This window comes from Camarhynchus parvulus, chromosome 2 (assembly GCF_901933205.1).
Source record: "Camarhynchus parvulus chromosome 2, STF_HiC, whole genome shotgun sequence".
Lineage (NCBI taxonomy): Eukaryota > Metazoa > Chordata > Aves > Passeriformes > Thraupidae > Camarhynchus > Camarhynchus parvulus.
This window is the reverse complement of record NC_044572.1, coordinates 73,999,455-74,016,823: the sequence shown is the minus strand read 5'-3', so window position 1 is coordinate 74,016,823 and position 17,369 is coordinate 73,999,455. Positions and strand designations below refer to the sequence as shown.

Genomic DNA, 17,369 nt, shown 5'->3' with positions numbered 1-17,369 from the left:
TAAATTTCATAAGTTTTAATAAGCATTTCCTTTCACAAATCCTCCAGTGTCCTTAATTCTTCCAAGAAATGTTTTATAATATAATGCTTCTATACAGCAGTACATACTGGGGCCCAGCTGGCTGGATAGCAGTTTTGCAGGGTGACCTTGGGGTCCTTTTGAGCAGCAAGCTGACCAGGAGCGAGAAATGTGCCCTTGCAGCAAAGGTCATCAGCACCCTGGGCTCCATTTGGAAGAGATCACCTGGAGATCAAGTGAGATGATCGTTCCTCTCTCCTCTGCCTTGGTGAGATACATCTGTACTTCTGTGTCAAGGTCTGGGCTCCCCTCGTGAAAAGTGGTACAGAACTCTGGAGTGGAGTCCAGGAAATAGCCAGAAAATTGAGTAGGGAATTAAGGCATTTTTAATATGAGGAGAGATGAGATTCTTCAGCCTGGAGAAGAGAAGGCTCAGCATAGACCTTATAAATGTATATAAACACTTTGTTGGGAAGAAGCGAGGGAGACAGGCCCAGATTCTCTTCAGTGGTGCTCAGTGACATGACAAGAGGCAATAGGTACAATGTGATATACAAGAAGTTCCTTTTAAATATAGGAACAAATCTTTTACTGAGTGGATGGTCAAACACTCAAATAGTTTGTCTGGTAAGATTGTGCAGTCTCTACCTTTGCAGCTATTTAAAATCTGACAGGACACAGTCTTGAGGAAAATCAAGCTTACCCTGCTTTGAGCATGGGGTTTGGACTAGTTGATGTCCAAATATGCCTTAAAATCTTAGCTGCTCTGTGATTCAATGATTTTCAAAAAGTCAGTATTTCACTGTGGTATTTTTCAAGTTCAAAAACAAGTAAATACTGAAAATCTGCTTTTTATAGAAAATTGAATTTCTTTGTTTAGAACCAATCATTGATGTTAAGTTCTACCCATTACTGCTGACACTAAATTTCATTTTCAAGAAAATTACCACTTTGAATTAACATATTGTACCTGACTGAATGTTATTGTGGCATTATACATTATATATTTTTCAATAAATTACTTGGGAAAACCTAAACATCAACAGAAAATTATTTAAAGGACACTTCCAGTGTCATTTATGTATACCTCTAGTAATCTACAGTCACATGTACCAGTCTGCTGTCTTCTATTGCAGTTCACTTCCTAACCACATGATTTCTATCACATGGTTTGCAAATAAACTTTACTCCATGCAGTTAATTGATTTTCAGGGAGAGGTAAAGAGGAATAATATTTTTTTTGTTCAAAATAGGCTGCATCCTGCAAACATGAGCATAGAAAAAGAATGCAATATCTTGTATGAAACATGAAATATTCAGAGATGGAGTTGGAGAATTATTTTATAATGATTTATATAGTAGTATGCTTTGATAATGAAAACATACTGAGTGGGCTGCTGGTAAGTATGATGTGCTTAAACAAGCAAATCTGTCAAAAATATTTCCATTTGTTTCCTTCAAGTGTTTCTCAGTAGCTCTAACTAGCAACATTAAGTTAGGGATTCTAGTAGGAGAAACAGTGTATCTATTTCTTGGAAATATACTTCTTATGCATTAGAATAAAACATAGAAAGTAAGACTGTGGAAAGATAAGAACACTTGAAAATTTTACAGAAAACCTTATAAGAAACCTACCTTGCCTACATACTGATAATCAGATCCTGTGTATTCCTCTAAAAGAAAAAACTGGTTCCACATCCAGCCTCGCTTCTGGCGGTGAATTGCTTTCCCATCATTCCCTAAAGCACGTCCTCCAAAGCTTCTGGGTCTGAGATCAGGAGTCCTTCTGAAGAGCATTTCTGTATGGCAGGGATGTGGCAGCCACATCCAGAGCAGCAGAAGTAATAGGACTTGCTGTATTGTCATAGTTCTCCACTGCTGATGCTCTTCAAGCCGGTCGGCAGTGGAGCGTAAAGTCCTGTTTTTCCTGACTTGTTTTTTAAGGTATCTAGTTTCTAATGCAGCCAAGCAGTTTCCAGCAGCTCATCTCTGAACTCTATACAGTAACCAAACCCTGAAAGTAAACAGAGAAGAGACAACATAGTTGAAATGCATTCATTCCTTAGAATCCAACATCACTGTTACTGTACCCTTCATATACAAAGCATGATCACATAGAAAGCAATCTGGTCAGAAATATAAAGGTTATCCATGTAGGGGGAACACTGAATATATCAGGTAGCTGCTGTAAGAATACTTTCTTAAAAAAAAAGTTAGAGTGGCATTTAAAAAAATTTCAATTTAGAAACTTCTAAGAGTGTTCTTTATTTAGACTGGTGGATAAATATTGCTGAAACTTACACATTAAATACTGCTGCCTTTGCTTCAAATGTTTTCCACCCAATTTCATTTACAAGAATTTCGGTGTTTTATTAATCTTAGTATCAAGAGACGTGAAACTCTAACACAAAGTAGTTTTAGAAATTACAAATGGTAAAACACCAGTTCTCCAGGGCATTTTAAACGGTAAAAGGAAATATCATATGCATCAGAAGAACTACAATGTGATATGAAGCAAACTTTTAAACAGAAAAAGTTCTTGAGATGGTCTTGCAATATAGAGTGATATGAGCTTAGCCTTAAAATGTAGGAAACATTTTTAAAAGTATGACAGCCTGTTTTCCAACTATTCTGAAATACTGAATTTAATCTCATTGTGGAAAATGATATTGTAGGGAGAAGGCAAGCCTCTCCCAACGGACCCTTTTTTGTCTCCACTTCTTTTTTTTTTTTCACTTTGCTTTATTTTATTTCTTCCTTCACCTAACAGAATCATGAGATGTTATTTCAGCAAGAGAAATTCAGTCAAGATCTCTTCACTTTACTTCTATACCAGCATTAAAGGAATAGCAGTTTTTGTTAGTGAGACCATTTGGTAATTGTTTCCTCCAGTAAACAATAATAACCTTTGACTTGTCATCTTAATAGGGTGTAGTTTCTGCAGGGTGGTTTAATTTTTCTGCAGGTGTAGTTTAATCAGGCTGGTTTTGCTATTCTTCCTAGTATACCCATAAAAACAATGATGGTTGAATATTCTTCCACAAGTGGCAAAAAACTCAAGTAGTAACAAGCTTGGGTTCTTTTTTCTCCTTTTTGCTGATTTTAATAGGTAAGCGATGTGCTCTTCTTTCAATAACTTTACACTATATTTCACTATCATCTTAAATATTTTTATTTTTCAAAGAAGAGCTATGTAAACATTTCAGAAGTTCTTCCCGTATTTCAGTTTGATATTGATGTGTTACTCAAGTTATTTCCAGTAAGCCTGTGTTGATTAAAAGAGCTTATAATAAAATGTCAGGATTTTTAAAGTGGATGTATTATGAATACAGTGACATAGCTTAAAAACTGTGTGTCTGTGGGCAGGACTGTTAATAACTGAACAGATACTTTTCAGGAACCAGTTATTGTCTTCAAGTTATATTCACTCAGGAGAAAATTTTCCCCTCTCTCCCAGCATTTGGAAGTCCAAACAACTTCTCAAAGCCACTGCTATGAAGGATTTTGGCCCCAACCCTGTTCTCAGTAACCCACAGATACCCATTTCCATTGGTCAAAACAAGCACCAAGTTATGTGTCATTTCATTTACCCCTTTTGCCTTTCTCCTAAAATTTTGACATTTACCTATTTGTGAACTTTGATTAATACACAGAACAATCTGCTCTAATATAAGCTACTAATGATGAATATGCTACATATGCTGAATTATATCAGCATGTACAAGCTGGAGATGTGATCCTCCACCTTGGAAATTATTTATCACAACTCATACTTGTGTTCTTTTAAGACAAAGGTATACTGAGTGAGAGAAGAGGGCAAAGATTTATTCTATGACAATTATAAATATGTCTTCTCAAAGACCATAAGAAAGTCAAAGTTGAAATTCTCTCTCTCAATTTCCCTAAAATTTCAAAAACTATTTTCCTAAAAATTTGAAAACTATTGGATTTTTTTGAGAAGACTATATAGAATTTTTTTCTCTTGCTCTCTCTTTTTTTTTTTTTTTTTTGTGTGCATGTGTGGATGGGGGGAATGTTTCCTTTCTTTTTTTCCCTTTTTTCACTTTCTTGTTGCCCTCAGTATATATATGCCATTATCCACACATTATTATTTGATGTAGAAGTGTTGTTAAATGCCTCTTGGGAAATAATGCTTCAATATTAGGGGTTGTTATTGAATTTCCTTCTTGTTAAATTAGGTCAGCAGAATGAAAGCTCAGATGAAATTTGTTAAACTCACAAAAGTAGCTAATGTACTTGGCAAGCACAGCTGCTTAATGGATGTACATACCAGCAAGGACTTTTCTCTCCTTTGAGAGTCCTGTTGGAGTTCAGTTTCCTGCTCTAAATGTGATGAGTTTGATAGTAGACTACTCTAAAGTAATAACATTTACCTTTAAAAATGAACTAGCAAAAAAGAAAAAACAGACTAAACTAATAAAAAGCATTGTATAAAGGTAAAATTTGAAGACAATTAGATGAAGGAAACCTTTAATCCATAGCTACAGAAAGTAAACAGAAATCTGAGTTCTGCATTCATTTGCATATCTGGCTTCCGTGCTGGAAGAGTGAATGGAGGAAGAAACATTTTTCATCTGTTTGCTTTTTTGGTGTTTAGAGCTTTTTAGTGGTTTTGTTTGTTGTTTGTGTGGTTGTTTTTGTTTCTTTTTAATTCCCTGGAAAACAAAATAGAAAACTGTCAAACTTTTGAAAAAATAATATCTTAGAAGAAGGTTTGAGAATTCAGAAGAGTTTAAATAGCTTTGCTGGCTTAAAGTATTTATTTTAAAAAGAATTTAAAGAGTTTAAAATAGCTTTAAATAGTTTTAGATTAAACTGTTTCACCCATCTTTCTCATCAAATCTCTCTCTACCTCTTTTTCCAGAAGATCGCTTCTTGAATTTTTGTCACAATAGAAAAGAAACAAAGGAAAAAAAATTAAAGCTTTTTAAAATCTATCAGATATGTCCACTTTCTATGTAATATCCTCCTGTGCACTTCCCATATTTTTGTGTTATATCCTTCTAAATTACATTAAAATTACTACAGAAGAACATTGTGCCCAACTGTGCTCTTGTTTATACAGGTTTGTGGATTTGTATTATTTCTAATGAGTTTTCTTGGAACAATTTATATCACCATTAGCTTTCAGGTAACAGTTTTAAAACCATTAGGCAGTACTTCCCACAGGTTGATCACTTCTATATCTTTCAGAACTTAGAAGAAAATGTTTTAATGCTGGTCAAAATGTATTCATGTGATTTTCAACTTCCACAAAATTTGAAAAATACTATATATTGCTTCTCATTCATGCAACCCCTCCCTGCAATACTAAAACATACTTTGTGCCATTTGAAACTCATAAGATTTAACATCTGTATAAGATGGGCCGTGAATGCTTTTAACTGATGCATGTGTGCAAGTTCCACTTACTGGTTCAGGAAACAGAACTTTTACACTAGGGATTTTATTTCTATATTAAGTTATGTCCTCTTTTTGTCTGTTTTTTGGCATTCATATATAGTTGCTTTTGGAATTCAGCAGAACCAAATTTAAAATAGAAAATTTAATACAGATCAAAAGACTGTGTTTATTTTTTTCTAACAAAGAAATTTTAGTAAATTTCTCTTCTGAGGAGCAAATTTGAACAACAAAAATTTTACTTGGGATATCTACCATTTAAGAATTTTGTTCTGTATTTGACCTTGGTCAAACTTGAACTGAATTTTAATTATGTGACATTTCAAAAAGCTTGTGTAAGGAAAGATATTTATGCAATGCTGGTCCTGTTTTCTCCATTTCTCTTTCAGCTGGGAGCCATTCACAGCTCTAATCTTGTCTTTCAATCCTTTTTGCTATGTTTGTGCAAAAGAAAGAAATTTTTGGAACTGAAGATGCTTTCTGAAAAATTAGATTAAACTGTATTGGAATGTCATGAGGAGAATAATATATAATTTTATTATACTGGAAGCAAGTAGGGCATATTTTGTTCTTGTTTTGCTCTTGCTCTGCAGAGCTGATGCCAACAGTGCTATTCTTATACACAGCCACAGTGAGAAACTTTCCTTACTTTCTGTCTTACCTCTCCAAACTGTTGGATGCTCTCCAGCCATTGGCAGAGAGTTACCAACAAAGTCTCCAGACCTTCTATCATAGTTTCTCCAGCCTTCAGCCTACTGCCAAAATTCCTATGGTCATCAGCCATGAACCATAATTTCTACCATTTTGGTTCTTCCTTGAATTAGGCAACTTGCTAAGGTGCCTCTATTTCATTAGAACTCTGGTTCCTGGCTTATGGTGTCAGAAATGAAATTCAAACCTCTGGTTAGGATTTGAAGTAATAGGAACTATTTAACAAACTAGTAAACGTAGAAGTAGCAGGACAGCTAAGTGCAGAAAAAGCTGTATTTTCACTGAGCCTCACAAAGAGCCTTCAGCTAATTTACTTGTGTTCATTTATTTGCCATCTCTATCAAAATCAGAAATTCTAATGCTTTAGAGCATAGTGTGATGAAGCAAGTACTTTAAAAAGACAGCTTTGCAACAGCCTGTAACTCAAAACACAGCAAATCTTTCTCTCTGTATGTGTAACCCATTGGTGTTAGATATCCCTTAATGGAAAAGAAGACTATACATTTTTATAAAGAATTTTAAGAGTATTTGAAACAGACAAATTAGGTCTGTTAAATGATCAATTCGTAATCGATTCTAATCTCATCATTCCCGGTATCATAGATTTATGTTCATTACTTTATGTATTATATCCCAATGAAGTCAACTGAAGTAATTCATAATTTAATTGCTTGATTCTGAACTAAGAAGATAAGTGGTAAATTGTCAATAAGCTGCTTATTTCATAGCTTGTAGCAGAACTCTTGCACACCACAATGACCACACTTCAAGTTATTGAATTATAACAGGAATTTGCAAAGTAGTCAGTTATACCTTTGAACCTTATAAATCAGTCTTCTTTATGAAGTCCTGCAACCATTAATCTGCTTAGGAATTTGAGTTGAATATACATAGTTCAATGCTAAACTAAGGAAAAAACCAACAACTGACATTTCAGGGATTAGGTATTATAATTTTTAATATTAATAGTATTTCCTAACCACCAAAACTACTTCATTCAAAGGAGTGTTTTGGGGAAAAAGGTACTGAAAAACAAGCAGAGAAAACAAAGGAAAAGGAAATATTGAACTTTACAACTTTTGCTAGAGAAGTTGATTTTTTGAGCTACGGAAGATTATATATAAGCATACCTTATGTCTTTTTTTAAAGTATATTTATGTACTAAAAATTCTAACTGTTTAAAAAAAACCAAACAAGTAAACATGCACTATACTAAATTCAAAGTGGAAGGTTAAGGATGCAATCTACGTTCCACTGGTAGTTCAGTAATTGGATATCCACAACTATAGTTAAGTGAAGAGAAATCCACTCCTCCCAGTTCCCCTGCTGTGAAGAATATAGTCCTCCACCCTCTAAAAATCTCTGGATGCCTCACCAAAATTTCTCCCTTGTCTTCTTACAGAAGAGTGAAACCCTTAGGCTTAAGACAGAGTGGGACATTCAAAGAGCGAGCAGAAGACCAGAGAAAAGGCAGAAGATATTAGTAAGTTATCTTGCATAACAATTTTGACTGTTTATTACTGAGGATTTTTTGTGTTAATTAGATTATCTGGATAATTCTTGCCTCTCTGCATACAGTGAATATACCTTTTCTGACAGTAAGACATTGAGAGCGCCACACTATTATAGTAGTTTTCTACATAGATAGTTAAATTTACTGCTGTCACTAAAGTTTTGGGGGAGAAGTTATACATGCAGCAATGACTAAATGGTGGGTGACTTGTGAACATGCAAACGTTATTTGAATCTTTATAATTTCTGTAAATTGTGAGGTACCCACAGCATTTCATTACATGTGGCACTCAGCTCTCCCTTCTAGATGACTCTTTCCTATCTGTATATACTGAGTTAAAGTTCCACAGGGTAGCTACCCAGTACTCTTCAGCATGATAAGGATGAACAAGTAAAGAGTTAATTTAGTAAATTTATAGAGTGTATAAGCCCTCCCTGCTGAATTAAAGAAAAAAAAATCAAAATATTAAAAAAAAATAAAGACACTATCTGAAATTTGCAGGATGTAGCAAAAAAGTGGAACGATCATAATAGGTTGCACAGCATAACAATAAACTACTGTGTTGAGTTGACACAGGCAGGCAGCCAGAACAACCACAAACCCACATCTGAAATCAAAAGAGTAAAATCCTTTCCTTACTCACTAACCAGAGCACCCTGAAGCAACACTGGGCAGAGACAGCCAAGAGAGAATGCACCATCAGGCTCAGTCCACCCTGATGGACAGCGGCCCTGCCATTTGCGCACATTCATCAAGGGCCTGTGTACATGTAGTTTACCACCATGCTCTGATCTCCTCTGTGGCTTTTATGATCTTTGCTTTGATCTCTTCCAAAGCAGGGAGCTCAAGCACGTCTGTGAGACTGCCTCCAAATCTCTCAAAACAGCTACATCATCAGCAGTAGGTGCAATATGTGAGGTTTCCCCCATTGTTATTCTCCAGGCCTTGGCATTTCCAGATGCAAGGTCACCTGAGAGATTCTACCATCCCCCCTTGCCATTCTTCTGCTTTTAACCCTGTCCGCCCAACAACTACCTAGGCACAGTTCTGGAGAATATAATGCAGAAGAAGTATAATAGTTTTAAACAATCTCAGTATGGTGGATTTTTTATCACTTATCTTCAAAAAGAAGAAAAAGAAAATGGGAAAGAAGATATGTGGAGAGGAATATTATTTTTAAGAAGTATGAAATAGTCCTTCCTCTCCACTCAGCCTCATTGTAAATCCAGCATTCAGTTTTGAGCACACATCTAATTATTTATAACATGTAAATTATTAGACATCAGGCTAGCAACAAAATATTTAGGAAAAAAAAATATTTTTAAGGAAAGAACAACTACACCTAGTTACAGAGTGTATAGAAAGAAAACAAAAGGAAGAAAGTGCTATGGTTGTAGTTTTTAGAACCACTTCTTGAAATTAAGAAATTATTTTCAATGCACACCACTGATAGTCTAAGCTATTTACTTCATTCACAGCCACGGTGATTTAGGTTAAGTGTTAACTAAAGCTTCCTATATATTAGCAGGGATAGTTGGCAGCTGAAATGAGATGTGACTGAAGGATTTGAAGGACAGTCTGAGCAAACTGCTTTCTGAAATGGGCTGCCTGCAGCTGGTATGATCAGAGTTATTTCTCAAGATATTTTCAAGCTCCATCCCATTGAATTCTATCCCTTCTTTTTCCATGCCATTATTCCTTTTCATTATGTCTTTCTAAGTCTGGTGCCACTGCTGCCAGTGACAACTGCAACCACTGGTCACCCTATTCTCTTGTATGAGTATGGATTGTTCATTCCAGATCAGCTACATCCTTTTCCATTTATCTGATTTAATCTCTAAAGCGGCTTTAGATTTGCTTGTGTGGGTTGAAAGCAACTGAAGTCCTCTTGCTTGCCAGCCAGCATAACATACATTTACACATCAAATGATACAGTCCTAGACACACGGTTTAGAGAAGGTCTTGCTAGTCCTCTGAATTCCCTCCATAAGATTTTGTCATTGTATTTATCCCATAAATTTTCTGCTATACTCTCCCCAATAGTGAATTTAGCTCTTTCTTCCTCCAATGAGAATTCATCCCATGTATATCTTCCTAAATGATTATCCTCTTTGTGTTTAGCCTATGGCCATGCTGTCTTCTAAAACATCCATATTTACTATTAGTAGAGATTTTTCTTTTGCAAAGAGGGTAGTCCTCTGTTTCACGTATTATAAAACCTAACTGAAATCCCAAAGCAGTTACAGCTTTTTAGTATTTGATCCTTCCTTCCTTCCTTCCTTCCTTCCTTCCTTCCTTCCTTCCTTCCTTCCTTCCTTCCTTCCTTCCTTCCTTCCTTCCTTCCTTCCTTCCTTCCTTCCTTCCTTCCTTCCTTCCTTCCTTCCTTCCTTCCTTCCTTCCTTCCTTCCTTCCTTCCTTCCTTCCTTCCTTCCTCCCTCCCTCCCTCCCTTCCCTCCTTCCTTCCGACCATGGGTTTTCAGGAAATAAAAAATATCAGAAAATTCCATATTAATTCTGCCAAGAATGAAACCTGAGAGATCATTGAATATCTAGACCTGGTGACTATTCCTTCTCCCTGTAATGAAATTTGCCTGAGCAGGATGAATTATAATGAATAATGCTGAACAGCTAAAAGAAAGACATTCTTTTCCTTCAGGGCAGGTGGAATTTTAAATATCCTAGCCTTTGCTATCCAACGCTTTCACCTGCCAGCAAACTCTAAGCCTTATTAGGGAAATAGAATAAGCACAGAAGCGTGCCAAATATCTAAAAACTCACTCTAATCTCATCAGGAGTTTATATCTTCAGTTCAGGCTGAAACCTTACAGCTTTAGAGAGCAGAGGCAGTTCACTAAAGCGTAAAGAATTGGGGCATTGAGAGACTGTGGCTGCTTAGAAAACTGTGTAATTTAATAAAGTGTTCATTGATGTCTACACAGTGGCTCCTCAAACTTGTGTTAGTGCCTGTGCCTGCAGCATGGATAGTCACATTCCTGCTAATTAGATGATAGCAGAAGGATTACATTCTTTCTTAGCAGTCAGGAAGAAATGGAAGCAACCATTTCTCATGAAAAATCACAGCTGAAATTAACAAGAGGATCAAATTTTAAGAAAATTTGTAAAACACATTATTTTATTTCCCAAGCTTATTTGAATAAAAGTGTAAATATTGCAAAATTCATTCAGTTATTGACAAATTTCATAAAACTCCTATTTGGAAAAAAAATAAAATCTTGAAAGACAATAAGGTACATTTGCAATGCATTTGGATTTTTTTCCCATAAATGTTTCCTAAAGTGCCTGAAGTTTCACCTTGTGGTCAATTACTTTATAATTATTTTAGCATGCTAAAATTCTGCTATGGCTTTTTGTATTGTTCTCAGTTAATCTAGGAAAGCAAAAGTCTCCTCATGGGGTAACTGCAGTTTGTTGGACCATGATGATCTGATATTATGAAAAAAAAAATTGTAGGGAGTCTTAATATTCATTATACTAGTTTGCTGTGGCTGGATGAAATGAACAAAATTTCTTCACTTTCAGTGAGTCAGAATTATGGATCCTCTTTTATAAACTTGTTCATAAACTGTTACAAATGTCAAACCATGACAAGAAATCTCTTAAGAATATAACAGATACATGCATAGTTACAACAGTCTGTAGCCTTTTCTGCCTTACATTAGACAATCTGCAGTACATTGCAGCATGATGAAGTGCTTTCAATTTAGGCAATATAATATTTGCTGTTGCCTATGCAATGTGAAACTATCTGTTGTATGAGGTATGCAATAAAAGCTCCTTCTTCTCAAATGGTTCTTGCTTTAAACCAGCACACAGCAGGCTGCATCTGACATTTTTCAAAATTAGTTTTTCAGAGAGATTAAATGCAAAAAGTTGAAAATCATAAAATAAAATTTACCCTTTTTTTGCATATATCAGTAATGAAAAGGATGTGTCTTGACTGGTATTGTGAAAGGATATCTGCTCTTAAGTAGAACATAAGCATAGCTATGATAAACTGATGATGCACACGGGTCAATTAGAAACTTTGGAAGCAAGGAAATTTTCACTTAAGAATGTTTCTGTGTACTGTAAAGCTGTAGTATAGTTACACTGGCATTCAAGAGTGCTTTTCATGCTCAGAAAACATAATTTATACATATATAGCACTGCTGTATAAAAAAAGGGAGGCAGACACTGAAAAGATAAATTAAATTATGCATAGTCTGACCCACACTTGGATCAAGTGTGTTCTGAATGCCTTCTGTAGTACCTGTACAGTTCTATGCTTTACACAATCTCTGTTTGTGTCTCAGCCTTCAAGGTACAAGAGGTCAGGCCAATGCAATAGATTCTGTTGGGCTCCCAAGCTGAGCTGGAAAAGTCAGTTAAACCTGTGGATTTCAGAAATATTTACTGGACAAATCTGTTGACATTTAAGAACATATTTGTATTGTACAACTTTTTTTTGATACATCTGTCATGTTTGATGGTTATACATGTTAGTTTGCTGGCCTTCTATATGTTGTCATTTTTTGATGTTGACCATAGCATCTGAGGAGACAGTAATAATATTGGACTATTGTAGAGATAGCCTGAAGAGAGCCATTAAATTTGTGATAAAAGCCAAATAAGGACATGCCTACTTTTTCCTGTTGAGGTGTCATCAACATAGAATACTTCCTGAAAAAAACAAATACTTGAAAATTATTTCAGGAAAAAAATCAATGTGCTGAAAAACACTTGCAAGGCTCACATCAATAATGTGATAATGTCAGGAGAAACTTTTCCCAAGAACACTTCTCTGGAGAACTAAATCACTGAATTCTACTTCTTTTCCCCCTCTCCCCCATAATGTTACACATTTCACACTCTTTGCTGTGTGCTTTTCTGAGAAATACATGAGTGGAAATCAGCAATCACTTGCATTGGAAATGACCTTGCATGGGTAATTGGTAAGGGCTACATCTAGCTGCCAATAAAGAGATATTATTCAAAACAGTTATTTCATCTCTGATTTTTCTCTCCTGATTTTCAAGGGTAACCAACAAAACACTTTTCAAAGATAAACCTGGAACAGAACTTCAAAACTCATCTAGGAGAAAAAAACAATGAACTCAAGTGAATTTATCTTTTTACTGTGCATCACATTCTCTCCCTTCCCTTTTAACCTCTGTATGTCTGCAGGTTATAACCTAACTAAATCTCTCTTTCCCTTGAGAGCTAAATATCTCTTGTTATTCTTCACAACACTATTTTCATACCAGTCTATTTCATTGGTGGCAAATATATATGTAGATACATTTTTTCTTTGCAGAATTAATGCAATTGATAGCTATCTAATTTAAATTAGAGAAATTTCTTCAACTTCTGTATAAACTCAATTTTTTTTCTATTTCAGATAGAAAGTGTTTAGATGCCTGAAAGAATATTTTGGATTATGATTTTCTTTTTTGCCAAATACATCCAGATAGGCTAGCAAAATATTTTGACATCATTAAAAGAGTTATACCTCATCTATAACATCTTGTATCATTAGTTACAGCAACACTTGCAATCTCTGGTGATCACTACTACTTCATCTATGATACAGAAAAGGAATATATTCTCTCCTATCGACTCTACAGAACACAATAATAAAATATTATTCTGTAATTCTAGATCACTTGAGATTGCAGAGAAAGTTTGTGATAGGCAAGAAGGCAAATTGCACCTTTTGAAGTCTCAGCATACAACACTGAGTGGTCTTTCATTTAACTTCTGCTGAGAGGCTTTTATTCTGTATCCTGTACTTGTGTGCCCCGTTCCAAGCCTGCATGGTGAGGTCATTTATATATGACTAGCAATAGATTTACTATTATACAACTGAAATCATTTGCCTTCTCAGTAAGGAGGATGTGTGGTAGACAAGAAAAAACAGTAAGCTCCTATCTGTAGGATAAAACTATGCTCTGGAGAGTTATAAATACACTGAAGTTATTTTAGCTGCATTACTCAAGTAATAGAATATTACGTTTAAAATCCAAATGTTTTGTGGGGTCAGTGTTTGGAGACAGGGACAACACACATTCCAAAGCTCCATGTGACAAACAGCCTCCAGTTTATTCCTCCAGCTCCTTTTATAGGAGCTCCACTTACACATGTGATTGGTTGAGGCCTCAGCCCCATCCAGCTCTCTGGCCAGTGATACACCTGCATTTAGAACTGGATGACACTGGCTGAGAGTCCCTGTGTATATTGAATCCAACCTATCCTTGCTCACCCAGGGACTCCAATGCCACAACAGAACATTGACATAATTGAGTGTGGACTAATGAGCGACTACAAAATGAAATAACAAGCAAAATCTCCTTAGTCCATAGGGAAAATATCTGCTTTGCTGCACCAAATGGGGAAACAAACCTGTGTGTCAAATGGAGTATTAAGTGAAGTTATGTGGGTAAGCATAAGCAGCCCTTTTCTTCAAAACATCCAAGAAATAAGGCAAACTCAGGAGGACATTTGTAACTGCTGCATGAGGGGTTGCAACTTGAAGGTTTGTATCACAGTTTCAGTGTCTGGAGAATCAATAGTTTAACAGTGCTCATACTGACAAACAGAACAAAGCGGAGAGTGAGAAGAAAAATAAAGACTGAAGGGAATCAGCACCCTGCATCTCCTTTCCTACACCCAAATCTTGCTTGGCAGCAAATAATGAAGTAGCAACATCCAAGGTATATGGCATAAAGGCATTCCAAAGTAATGACTTTTGCAAGGAGAGAGACTAAGCAGCAACTAAAAAAGTCTGACTCATGGTGTAGATTAAAAGGAATGATCAGCCCATAGTGGTGTGTGTGCAGATATATTTGCTTGAACTCAGAAAGTAGAGATCTTCCAGAACAACTGAAAATGAATGGACACAGTGATTTGATTTAAGAAAGCCTGGAATAATCCCATGTAATTACAGATTATCTTGCTCTTAAAAGAGCTGTAAAGGGAAGAAAACTGAAAAATACCTGCAAAACTACCCAGACCTTGGCATTCATTCAAGATGCTTTCTTGTGGTAAGCAGAGATTGCCTGAAGGAGTATAGAAACCAGACCAACAATAAAAGTAACTTTCTTCTATTTCTGGTTTGGTTTTTTTGGTTGTGGTTGGTTTTTGGTTTTTTATGTTTTGGTTTACTTTGGTTTGTTGCTGGTTTTGGTTGGTTGATTTTGGTTTTACTATTCATAAAGTCATTATTTGGAGGTGAGAATTTATGTAAGGTTTACCTTGCCAACATGTTACTTTTTTTGAAGCATAACAGTTTTTGACCAACCAGTCTTCTAAATTGGAACACTGGAATAGAGTGATTTGGCAATTGGCAGGTAATATACAGCACCTACAGTGTTTATTGGCATATTATTTAAAATGAGCATTGGATGTTTTCATCCTTTTCACCCAAAACAAATGAGAAATTCTGCTTTTGGATAAAACTGAAATCTAGATGAATGAAGTAAAGAGTCATACAAGCAAATAAATAGTCTGTAATTATTTGTTAAAATAATCAGGAACTAGGAGTAACAGAATATCAAGATAAAAAAACCTGAGGAATATGGAGAGAATTAGACTTTTGGATAGATTTTTAGTGTTAGCAGGTTTCTTTTTCATCTGAGTTGTGTCAGATAATTTCATGAACGGCTTTGGAATTGGGATTACAATACTGGAGCTTTTTAGACAGTAAAGGTAATTTATTGTAAGTGCCATCTGAGAGGTGGTTGGATAGCTGATAAAGGTTCTAGTTCTGGATACAGAGTCTTGTTTGTTTCTGTGTATGTAAGTATGTGTGCATGTATAAATTTTGCAGCTGTAGGGATGCTTATTCAGCAAAGTATATACTAGCGGGAATATTATATGAAGATAGAAAATATATTCTGAAGAGAAAACAAGCGAAAACTAACAAGACTTTGGTTTGCTATTAATTTCTGTTTTGCTCATTCTTTTCAATATTGTTTTTCATGGAAACTCACTTCTGTTTCTTTGATAAGTGCCCTCCAATAACCTCTGTTAATTATTTCTGTGTTTTTTCCTTTCTTCCTTTTTTTTTTTCTCTGTCACTACAGATTCCTTTTACATGGCCGCTGGACACTCATAAAACAGCAACCCATATTAGCTGTTCAACCAGTACTGGCCAGCCCTGCCCGTCCCATGTAACATCAAGCCAGACTATTTTTTACCTAACAGCTCTTTTTAGTCCAAACTGAAAATACAAACCTGCAAGAGGCTCTGCTAGGCAGAGCCTTGGCCTGTCCACACCATATCCAAAGTGACAATGAGTCTTGATATTTTGGTCCAATAATTCTCCAACTGCATCCACAACAAAAATCCAGAAAACAAAATCCAAACAGTGCATGTGAGCTAGCAAGCTCACAAGAAGCTGTCAGACAGTTTAGGAATACTGTATTAGGATGGCAAAGTAGCTGTCATGGTCAAAGGGAAGATGGATTCATACTTTATAGGTTTATCCAATTACTTCCTTTGTTAAACAACAAACAGTCCTAATTAAAATGATACATTCTCACAAATAGCTAGAAAATCAAAATTTTTCCTAACATATTCCTGTAGGATCACAATTATTCCAGTAAAACTCAATGATTTATAGCAATATACCCAATATACTGTGAATTCTGTGGTTTTAAATAAGTAATTGCTGCATGCAGTATTTACAACAGTTTCTAATTAAATCTCTTTTTTTTTCTCTTTTGGATCTAAGATGAATAAAATACTATTATAATTGTAAAACAAATGTTTATAGTTTAATTGAAATTGGAAGTCAATTAGAATTAAAAATATATTCCTATGTGAAAAAAATCTTGTTTCTTTGTATTTAATGTGACTGAATAAAAATTGTACAAGAGAAATACAACTTAGTATATAGGAATAACTTATGCCTGTCAATTACCATCTGGTCTCTGAGTTTTGGGTTTTGAGATTATTTTTTTTAGAACAAGGGACTGTTTCACTAAAATATGGACAGCTAATAATTTAACTTTATGGGGTTTTTTTAATGGAAAGAAATTGCAAGTGATTAATGATATATTGATCTTTGCAGTTAAAGACTTTGTAAAGTGTTACAGAGACTTATTGCTACCTTGTGCTATATTATATGCAATATTTTGATATAATTTCTAAATGAGTGATGCTGTGCTAGGCAGTATCTACACATTTTTTTCTAAATAACATTCTTCGGTAACAGCAAGTGAAATCTCCCTTGTAGAGACCACAAATGAGTAACTGTAAAGGGACTGCAAAAAAAAAAAATCTCTAATTCCAATTCTTAGAATTAGAAATGTTCTCAAAATGTCTGTTCAGTTATAAATATATTTCCATTCCAGCCTCATAACTGAAATTATAATGATGTATATACCACCCAGATACCTAAGAAAACTATCTGGAAAAAAAAGCTTTTCTTCTTAGGACAACAGAAATTTGATAGTTCTGTGTATTTGAAGGCAAACCCTTTCAAAATATATAGACATATATGCAGCATATACCTAAGATATTTTACATATAGTTTCTTACTTTGTGTTTGTCCAAACTATTACTTTATAATGACAAAGTAATAGTTTGGACAAACACAAAGTATTTCTGTAAAATAATTAATACTCTAAAATGTTATTCAACTAAGGCAAAAAGAAATCTCACCACTTAATCCCACAAGGTGCATAACATACTAGAATTCCTCGAT

The 17,369-nt window shown here is 35.1% G+C and overlaps 1 protein-coding gene across 5 annotated transcripts in view; it reads right to left on the bottom strand.

Annotated features, from left to right (window-relative positions):
- The window catches only part of LOC115915613 (cadherin-10), a 93,598-nt gene that overhangs the window by 53,147 nt on the left and 23,082 nt on the right, over positions 1-17,369 (bottom strand). For all 5 annotated transcript variants that reach the window (XM_030969144.1, XM_030969136.1, XM_030969162.1 and 2 more), the window contains one exon: positions 1,654-2,032. In XM_030969144.1, coding sequence (XP_030825004.1) covers positions 1,654-1,884 — 231 coding nt within the window. In that variant the 5' untranslated portion in view covers positions 1,885-2,032. The remainder of the gene's footprint in view (positions 1-1,653; positions 2,033-17,369) is intronic.